The 10,239-nt window shown below is 29.3% G+C and overlaps 1 protein-coding gene and 2 long non-coding RNA genes across 3 annotated transcripts; all 3 read right to left on the bottom strand.

Moving 5' to 3' along the window:
• Nucleotides 1-643: 643 nt before the first annotated feature.
• Nucleotides 644-1,845, bottom strand: LOC126884345 (uncharacterized). Its single transcript, XR_007697975.1, has 2 exons — nucleotides 1,341-1,845; nucleotides 644-1,242 (listed from the first exon to the last, which is right to left on the bottom strand). It is a non-coding gene; the product is annotated as an uncharacterized LOC126884345 (long non-coding RNA).
• A 705-nt stretch (nucleotides 1,846-2,550) lies between these two features.
• LOC114332816 (uncharacterized) lies at nucleotides 2,551-5,321 on the bottom strand. Its single transcript, XR_007697972.1, has 3 exons — nucleotides 4,798-5,321; nucleotides 3,917-4,074; nucleotides 2,551-2,674 (listed from the first exon to the last, which is right to left on the bottom strand). It is a non-coding gene; the product is annotated as an uncharacterized LOC114332816 (long non-coding RNA).
• Nucleotides 5,322-8,992: 3,671 nt separating this feature from the next.
• Nucleotides 8,993-9,926, bottom strand: LOC126884329 (coiled-coil-helix-coiled-coil-helix domain-containing protein 1-like). The gene has a single exon (XM_050650270.1). It carries the CDS (start codon nucleotides 9,787-9,789, stop codon nucleotides 9,433-9,435), a length of 357 nt encoding a protein of 118 aa, XP_050506227.1. The 5' UTR covers nucleotides 9,790-9,926; the 3' UTR covers nucleotides 8,993-9,432.
• Nucleotides 9,927-10,239: the final 313 nt, after the last annotated feature.

The raw sequence follows: 10,239 nt of genomic DNA, 5'->3' as shown, positions 1-10,239 counted from the left end.
TGTTGGAACATTCCATGAATGTCTACGAATGTTCTTTGAACATTCACAGTATATTGTTTAGACTGAATGTCTTGTTGAAACATTCCATGAATGTTCTTAGGACATTCAAAGTATATTTTTTAGACATTCTCTGAAATACATCGTCAGTGATGTGACAATACCTCCTATATGTTTTTTCATGAGTTTTGCAGGAGACGAAAAACATTTTTTACGGTCACCTCCTGTTTTCATACTTAAGTTTTGACTTGTTTTGTAGTAAATAGATAGTTGAATTTACTACAAAACAAATCAAAAAATATATGAAAACACGAGGTGGCCCAAGCAAGTTTTTCATCTCCTACAAAATTCATGAAAAAGCAGATAGGAGGTATTGTCACATTACCGACGATATACCAGAAGTACAGTAGGAAAAATGAAAGAATACCCATGAACTAACATATAAAACACGCTGTATTTTCCTGTCACCGTGTCACACAAAAAACTGGTCAGCATAAGTACATGTAATAATTATTGTTACTTGCACTGGACAATTTTCTTTGTGGCACAGTGACAGGAAAATACAGAGTGTTTTATATGTTCATTCATGGGTATTCTTTCATTTTTCCGACTGTACATGTAGCCATACCAAATAATACATCCTTGATAAATATAAACATTTTTATTGCACAAAATCTTGTCATATATTTTTTTCCATAATCATCACTACGATGACGATTCATTGTATTGAATTGTTCATTAGAATTACAATTTGGTCATAACTCTGACCAATGAGCAATTTTAATTTAACCTAAATTACTACTGTTCCTTAAAATGAAGAGCTTACCCATAGCGTCTCTTATCTAATCTAACAGGCACACAAGCACTATGCTCTGCTTTTCTAACCGCACTATTCTAACATACACATGCACACAAGCATTATGCTCTGCTTTTCACTATCACTCAAACTAGTTCAAAAGACTTTGTCCTCTTCAATCTTCTAGTTTGCCCAGTAGTATCCAGGAGCTGGATTTCCTCAATATTCTTGTAGGTACTTACGAAGTTGTTGCTTGTGACTTCCAACTTTACTCCAACTTTAAAAACAAATCCAGCTGTAAAATATTTATGTGCCTGAAGGCTTTTGTATGCTTTCATCTATAATATCTATAATAGTAATTTGGTGGAATGCTCTTTATGGTAAAATTCAATTCTGACTGAATTGTATATGGATCTAAATCCCCAATTATTTTCAGCTTTAATAAATATCTAAAACAATAAAAGAAATAATGTTATTGCTTGCAAAATTCATCAATATTGATAAATATCAGAGAAAAATGAACATTGATAAAAATTGTTTGCCCTACCTTTCTCCAAACAGCTGGTGTCTCCAATAATAATTTCCTTAAATAATCACTTTGCAGTGTGGTAAAGTTTATAAAGTTCACAAAATACAGCAAACGAAATCCAAATGAATCCAAAATATGACGATAAACAGTGAAATGATGAAATCTTAGACAAGGAAAAAAGAGAGGACGGGTAACACTCATTTAACACACACGTTCCAAAAGTGAAGCCAGTTTTTGGTTTGTTTGTCACCAAAAACATGGCGGTCACGTCAAAAATAACAATGGGTTGCCAGTGGTGGGTGTTCGTTGAAGGTTAAAATTTCATAAAAAATAAAGTAAATCATCATCTAAAATTCGTAATAAAAACATATGTATGTATTGAAACATATGTACGTAATATGAGCAACTTAATAAAACATTTACCGTACACAAATTCTTCATTTTAAATACATTTCATGTTTTTATTTTAAATACTCAATGCATAACAATACCCCAAAGATACGTCGATGATCAAAATCTCTGGTGTCGGTCCCTAATAACACAAAACATTCCATGAATGTTCCTAGAATGTACACACAGGACATTGAAAACATTCCTGGAATGTCCCCAAATGCACACGAATGTCCCTGGAAAGTCCCAGGAAAGTGCTGTGTCAGCATTTTAAATATTCTTAGAATGTTCTGTTGGAACATTCCATGAATGTCTACGAATGTTCTTTGGACATTCACAGTCTATTTTTTAGACTGAATGTCTTGTTGGAACATTCCATGAATGTTCTTTGGACATTCACAGTATATTTTTAGACTGAATGTCTTGTTAGAACATTCCATGAATGTCTACGAACGTTCTTTGAACATTCACAGAATATTTTTTAGACATTCACTGAAATATATCGTCAGTAATGTGACAATACCTCCTATATGTTTTTTCATGAGGTTTGCAGGAGACGAAAAACATTTTTTAAGGTCACTTTCTGTTTTCGTACGTATTCTGACTTTTTTGTAGTAAACAGATAGTTGAATTTACTGCAAAACAAGTCAAAAAATATATGAAAACAGGAGGTGGCCGAAACAAGTTTTTAGTCTATCTTACAAATCTCTTGAAAAAAACAGATAGGAGGTATTGTCACATCACTGACGATATGTGGCCATACCAAATAATACATCCTTGATAAATATAAACATTTTTATTGCAAAAAATCTTTACATACATTTTTTAATGTAATTTACTGACATTCCTAAATATTATAAAAAAATGTGTCACATTTGCTTTGTAAACCTTTCTTTTGCTTTTCGTAGCCACATATTCCGTTTCCTTTCTGGTTTTTTGTAGACCACTTCTCTCAGCTGATTCTAAAAGAAAATAAAATAAAAGGTAATTTTTCTATCCTTTACAATTAACAATCAGAAGAAATATTATTTACAGGTAATAATACGCATAAATAATAATAATAAAAAAATAAATATTAAATAATATTTAAATAAATAATAAATAATATTTAATAAATAAAATAATAATAATGAACATTTTGTATTTTGACAACGACATCCGACGTGGAAGTAGAAACCTTAATAAAATTATTTTTTCAAGTAAATTGTGGCTTATTTCCTCATTAGAATAGTTAATTACAAAAAAGCCACAAAGAAATAGATTTTTCACAAACAAATAAGTATTTAGTATTCATTATATTTATTGTTTTTATTATTTACTTTAATGTCCTACTGGTACATTATTTGACAAATAATGACATTTCGAAGTCTGTTAAGTATGATATCACGCCCTTGGGCATTAAATTTAAATAACGACTTAGATACTGTCAAGTTGACAAATATCAACCTAAGTAAAACTATGGTTACCACAATTATGTTACTACTGTTACTGGTAAATGTACTTATTTAAAAACTAATCAATTCAAAATTCATTCAAATTTTTCGCATATAAAGAATTATTTAGTCAGACATTAAACGTTGAAGGCACCACAGGTATTATAATAATAACGCTTTCGGTCAACGTATATCCCTCAGGCCCTTGTTAAAAACACCATTGACCTCAAGCGTTATTATCCTTATAATACCCTTGGTACCTTAATAACTGTAACATAAGATTATACCTTAATTCTTGTTTTCTATTTCTGATGTTTTTATTTATTTACATTGAATATTAATCTGTTTTGTTGTATAATCTACTTCGCAATAACTATGTATATATTTGACTTAAAATGAATTCAAAAATTTTTTGCAGTTGGGCAACAATGTCAACTTAGATCTCCGATGTAGATAATGAATTACAACAGTATCTATATTGTACAGACTGTATTATTAATTAGGTTATTTATTTATTTATTTATTAAAATATACATCCACCAGGTATAAACCCATAAAGGTGTACATAAGAAAACTACATACATTGACTGAACACTTGATGACAAAATATAAAATAAAATAAAGAATAACCAAAAATGTTTCTGTTGTTAATACACATACACAATAATAAACAAAGACCTTAATAAAGAAAAATAACATGGCATCAATTCGATAAGCTATTGCGTATTTCGCGTTTAAAGATGTTAAAACCAAGAAAAAAAATGCATATACCTGTGTGACATAAGCTATTGGAACAGCACAGTCTCTTAAACGAACAGATGAAAGTGAAGTTCTGTCAATATCTTTTTCTAAAAAGTGTTTTGAACATACTCCTCTATTAACAAATCTGATCTATACTTCATGTCTTCTTCGCAGGATCTTCTGGAAAGCTAAAAATACAAAATATATGCATTACTAAGCATTATTAACAAATTTTAGTTTTAAATAAAAAATATGATTAATGGACTCACAAAATATTATAAAACAGCTTAGAAATTGTTTATTAGTACAGTCGGTTCCCCAAACTCTGACACAACTGGCTAGTGATTTTAGTAGGTAATTTTTTTTGTTTTTGGCCAATTATGCCAAAATTACAGTAATTATTAACTATTTAGTTATTATTTTTTTTTGCCAATTTTACCAAATTGGCAAAATTATTTACTAAAATCACTAGCCAGTTGTGTCTGAGACTCAGTAGTACTGAGACTGAGTTTAGCAAATCGACTATAATATTCTGTGTATTCATTAGTTGGTACTGCATATTATAGTGTGTGGTCTACCATCCTATTTATAAAGGCATACATTAGCAAAAACGCAAAAAGAATACTTAAGTTTTACAAATCCTATTGTTATTATCTCTATTTACTATTTTAGTTAGGAATAAGCGAAGTTTGTGGCTTATTCACAATTATTATTAAAATAATAAATGGATATGACCAATTATTAACTTATAAAATAAAATAATAATTCTTCTGATTTATGCCTTTTATTCACTTTGTTATATCTAGGTTACTTAAAAGATTTTTTATGAATGGTATTATTAGGGTATTAATAGTATTAATTTATTTTCTGAAATACAGGGCATGCCTTCGTTTACATATTTGCATACTAACCTTTTAATAGGGCTTTTCATTCACAGTCATTTGTTTGGAGCTTCTGTCATAATTGAAACGTTATTCCTGCAGATTTTTTTATCTACATTTGTTTCTGCTACTCCAACTGCGTTAAAAACAGGACACCATTTTATTCACTATGTTAATAATACTATTAAAGCTATTATAAAAGTATCCGAATTAAAAAAATATTCTTAAAAAGCACAAATAATAGAAACAACGATCCACCCACGGCAAAGCAAGGTGGCCAAGATGAAGATGCCAAGATGGCCGAAGCGAGGTCGTTGGTTGGTCGTTTTTAGTCACGTGATGCCCTCTCAAGCGCCATGCACAAAAATATATGCACGGCGAATTTGAAAATGAACGCAAAAGAAATAAATATAAATGCCTCTCTTGGGTTTTGCATAAGTTATAAGTATTTTTTTTTATTAACAAAATCGCATTCCAAATTGAATATTCGCGAACAATAATTTTTATTACATTTGTATGTTTATAATATTGTATTAATTGAACTTGGGAAACTCTTTAAAGACATATTATTGCACTGTAGGCCTAAAGTGTCGCTTAGTTTGTCTGGTATGTTATAAGTAATGTTGTATCTGTTACACGTATGTATTATTTCGGAACTTAAAATATAGGAACATTAGTAGTATGTTCACAGAATGTCTTATGGTAACATTCCAGGAATAATTTAAACAGATGTTCACCGAATGTTCCCTAAATGTCCAGGACATTCAAATATTGATAGAACTTTGGTAGTACATTCCTGGAATGTTGTGTGTTGTTAGGGCAAATCATCAATATCATTGGAGTATATCTGCTGCATGTTAACTTGATTTAATGCATGCATTATCTTTTTATTAAATTCACTATTTTTTTATTTCTTCAGATGTCCATTTGTATCTTTTTTCATGTATTCTTTTTCTTTCTAGTTTTTTGTTTATTACTAGTTTTCTTCTTATTAGTCTATGGTCGCTTCCTAGGTCAAACTGATTTAATACCGATACGTATACGCTGTGAGCTCGTACGTAGAGGGGATATTTACAAAGTCGCGAGCGCCAGTAGTGACAAGTCTGTAAACATTTACCGGAAATTTTACATATATGTCAAAGTGATTAATTTAAAATTAAAATTAAAAACATTAATTATAAAAAATATTAGTTGGTCAAAGTTGTGGTATATATTTTTACCTTAAATATACTTACGTTTTAAATACTGAATTTAAGTTTTTTTAATGTTCCGTAATATGTAATTATAAATTAATCTTAGCACCATCTACACGATAATTGTGAAAGTATCCGAACTAAGAAATTCATATTTTATCGATAGAACGTCAAAATGATTAGCGAAATCTTAAAAAAATCGATTACAATTTAATTACGTTTTTGCGTTGTAAATATTAAGCGATAACAATTAAATAATAAATTTAAAAATTACCGGTAAAAGTTGAATTAGTAACCGCTAGGAGCGACACCAGCGAAGCCCAGAGCGTATACGCTCTGAGCTTCGCTGGTGTCGCTCCTAGCGGTTACTAATTCAACTTTTACCGGTAATTTTTAAATTTATTATTTAATTGTTATCGCTTAATATTTACAACGCAAAAACGTAATTAAATTGTAATCGATTTTTTTAAGATTTTTCTAATCATTTTGACGTTCTATTGATAAAATATCAATTTCTTACTTCGGATACTTTGACAATAATCGTGTAGATGGCGCTAAGAGTATAATAGATTATTTATAATTAGATATTACGGAACATTAAAAAAACTTAAATTCAGTATTTAAAACGTAAGTATATTTAAGGTAAAAATATATACCACAGCTTTGACCAACTAATATTGTTTATAATTAATGTTTTTAATTTTAATTTTAAATTAATCACTTTGACATTTATGTCAAATTTCCGGTAAACGTTTACAAACTTGTCACTACTGGCGTTCGCGAATTTGTAAATATCCCCTCTACGTACGAGCTCACAGCGTATAGAAATACATTCACCTAAATATTTAGACAATTTGAGATTGTCAGGCAAAAGTACTGTCAGAAACTAGCAATTTACAAATGACAAAAAATGTGATTTTCAAAAGACTGGCTATTTTTAAACAGCTGTATCTTACAAACTAGATTAATTGCTCATTTGAAAATTATTTAAAAACCCTTTCAATTCCGGTTTCTACATTTTTTTCCTGGTTTAGTTAAATTTTAACAGTTGAAAATCATAGAATTTTGTAAATTTTCATTTTATTCTTCTTAGACTAACTTACAAATGCTCATTTGAAAGGTATCTACATTTTTTCCTAGTTTAGTTAAATTTGGACAATTACCTTAAGTCTCAAAGCTCAAACTTTTTTTATTTAAAGTACGTATGTATGTCTTCTCCAGAAAAAAAATTACAAACCATATTATCGGCTTGCCTTATGCTGTTAAAAAAATGCTTAAAATGGAATTTTATCAGTTTACCTTTTCAAACTTTGAGGTTCATTTAAGGCCTTAAGGATAGTTTGAAATTAAATAATGCTACAGGCCATTTTTTTAGAGCATACTTTTCTAAAAAGCTTGGTTTTTGATTTATTGTTCTAGGACAAACCTCAATGAAAATATTGGCTAAAGAGCGAAGCCATGTTTTCTGTGAAAATGATTGATACGCGTTAAAAAAAATGGCCGTCATCGGCAAAATAAATTTTTTAAAAATATAATGAATGCAATTTTGTACTCTCTATAGACTGAAGTTTAAATGGTAGAAAAATAAAAAATATTAAAAATAGTCAAGCAACCAACTTAATTTAAATTGGACCACTTGGCATGGATTGACCCTATTGGTTAATTGTAATAATTGTTTTTTTGAAAAAAATTACACCATGACACCAAAATAATCTAAATAATACAAAAAAGAGTTATAAACAAGATTACTATCACTGTAACAATATCAAAACTTGAATGATATTGATGACATGTTTTTAGGTTCTGTAAGTAGAAAATATAAAAAATAATTCATTGATTATTATGATGTACTCAGGGAATGGGCAGATGAACAATAATATAAACTTCCTTGAATATAAGCAAATAGGGGAAAGGTGGGCAAAATGGGTACTTAAGGTTTAAATTGGGATTTAAAAAAAATCTGTAACTCTTAAGGTCTTAAAATAAGACAAATATCATTGTTATAGTGGTAACTATTTATTAATATAATTTAAATTTAAAAAAAGTCAAAGTTTTTTTTATTATATGAAAAAACAGAAACTAATGTAAATTGCCACATTATGCCCGTCGTATAGGGTAAAATGGGGTACCAAATTGAAACCAAGAAAAGCCTATTGACAAAATTCGCCTACAAGTACTACTTCATCATCCTCATCTTCTACACCTGCACATGAATTTTTAGCCCATTTAAGGCAACTGCATCAACTTATCCATCCTTCTGTGGAACTTGAATAAAAGTTTCCGCAGAACCAGTCAGTGTCACTATCTTCGCCTTCTGACTCTACTTTTTTAGTTTTATTCAATTGAGATTTCTTACTCGTCTGTGATTTGGTTTGATCATCGGCTATCTTACTTGGTAAGGTAAAAGGGTAAAGACTACCAACAGGTATGGTAAAAAGGGTACCCCATTTTACCCTACCTATTGGTACCCCATTTTGCCCAACGATCAGATTTTGAGATTATGACCTGTTTAAATTATTACAAGTTTTTATTTTTTAACATAATGACAAAAAAAAATACTTCACAAACAAATAGAACACATTCACTGTTAGTTGGAAGTAATGATATTAAATAAAGAATTGTTTTAGTAATACTAACGATGGATTATTTTTCGACCGATATTATAACTTGGTTAACTAAAAATGCACATTAACTCTTCACAACAATCGACTAACAGTTAATTATATCTGCTTTATGACAGAAGGCGTCTATAATATAATTTCATCAACGTCGTATAGATGGAGCGAATGATATTGAAAAAAATGGGATACCCCGTTTTGCCCGCCTTTCCCCTACAGTAAAACTTCCGTTAACAGAAATAATTGGGAAGGAGACTGTTTCGGATAACAAGAATTTCAGTTAAAAATAGCATTGTTTTTTGTATTCTTCTTGTATCAAATTACATAGTATTGGAGAGATATAGCTACAAAACATTGTTGTCAAAGGAAAATACAACAGAAAATAGATTTCTTAAAAAAAACACTCCAAACATGTTCATTTTCGTTAATTTTATTGCTTTTTTTAAATTTACGTTTTATTGACAAAATTATTGAAACCTGTCAGCCATTTCGGTTAACCGATGTTTCGGTTAACAGAGATTTTACTATATGCATATTAAATAAATTATGTCTTTTATGAACAAATAACTAAGTACATAATTTAATTACATGTACTCAAGAAACATTCTGTATAATTATTTAATAAAAAAATAACGAACATCATAACTAACACAATAATATATTTTTTACAACATGCTAATTTCATATTCTCTATTTTATAGTAGGTAGTTACATATGTAAATATTAGTTATTTTGAATATATATTTGATATTCCAAAACTGTTAGTGAAATTGACCACCAAGGATATTTATCAAACACTATGGTAAAGCATTGTGGTATTTCAAAAGGTTATACAACAGTTTATTAACACAGAACTACTTAACATTTGGAAACTTTTTTAACAATGTATTAAGTTGTTTATGTGACAATTCCTTTTCTCCGGGGATTAATACACCTTTTGCTTCTTTTTGCTGCTTGATTTTCTTTGTATCTAAATGGCCTTTGTAACATTTTTGGAAAGATTCAATTTCCTTTGAACAGACCGATTGATTAAATTCATTTTCTTTAAAACATGAAAACATTACGGACATTTCGTAAATACAACATACATCGGAAGTCTTTCCACCTTTTCCCGAAACGGCACTTCTTAGCTTTAAGGGTAAAATTTCTTTGAATGGTACTGGCTCCTTGGGAATTGGTCTGGCTACAAAAAGGCTAGTAAATATTTTCATATTAGCTGAAACTTCTTCTAATTGTAAAAATAATATTAATTGGAAATAATATTTCTTAAAAAATATTAATTAATCACTAAAAAATAAATTTATAACCAATATTTTTTTTAAGGTTAAATGTTGAAATGTCATAGAAGAATGCTTCTGTAATATTAAGGTAAACAGCCAGGAATTTGTATGTCATCAAAAGTAACCTCTCGGTGTGCTCTCGGACTGTGCCATAGCCACCTTTACTTAACAAGCCATGAAGTTGAAACTTGGCAACATCTATTGGTAGACCGATTAATTCTGACAGTTCTCATTTTTTTTTAAATAATTTTCACTGTATTTACAGAGAAACTGAAATATTTTACAATATTTCGTGCTCCAAATTATAAAGAACATTAAAAGGTATGTTATTAAGATGATTTTAGTTCAATATAATATATTTTATATAAACTTGCGTGCATA

This window comes from Diabrotica virgifera, chromosome 5, assembly GCF_917563875.1.
Source record: "Diabrotica virgifera virgifera chromosome 5, PGI_DIABVI_V3a".
Lineage (NCBI taxonomy): Eukaryota > Metazoa > Arthropoda > Insecta > Coleoptera > Chrysomelidae > Diabrotica > Diabrotica virgifera.
Note: the sequence above shows the minus strand (reverse complement) of the source record. Positions and strands in the feature narration are given on the sequence as shown.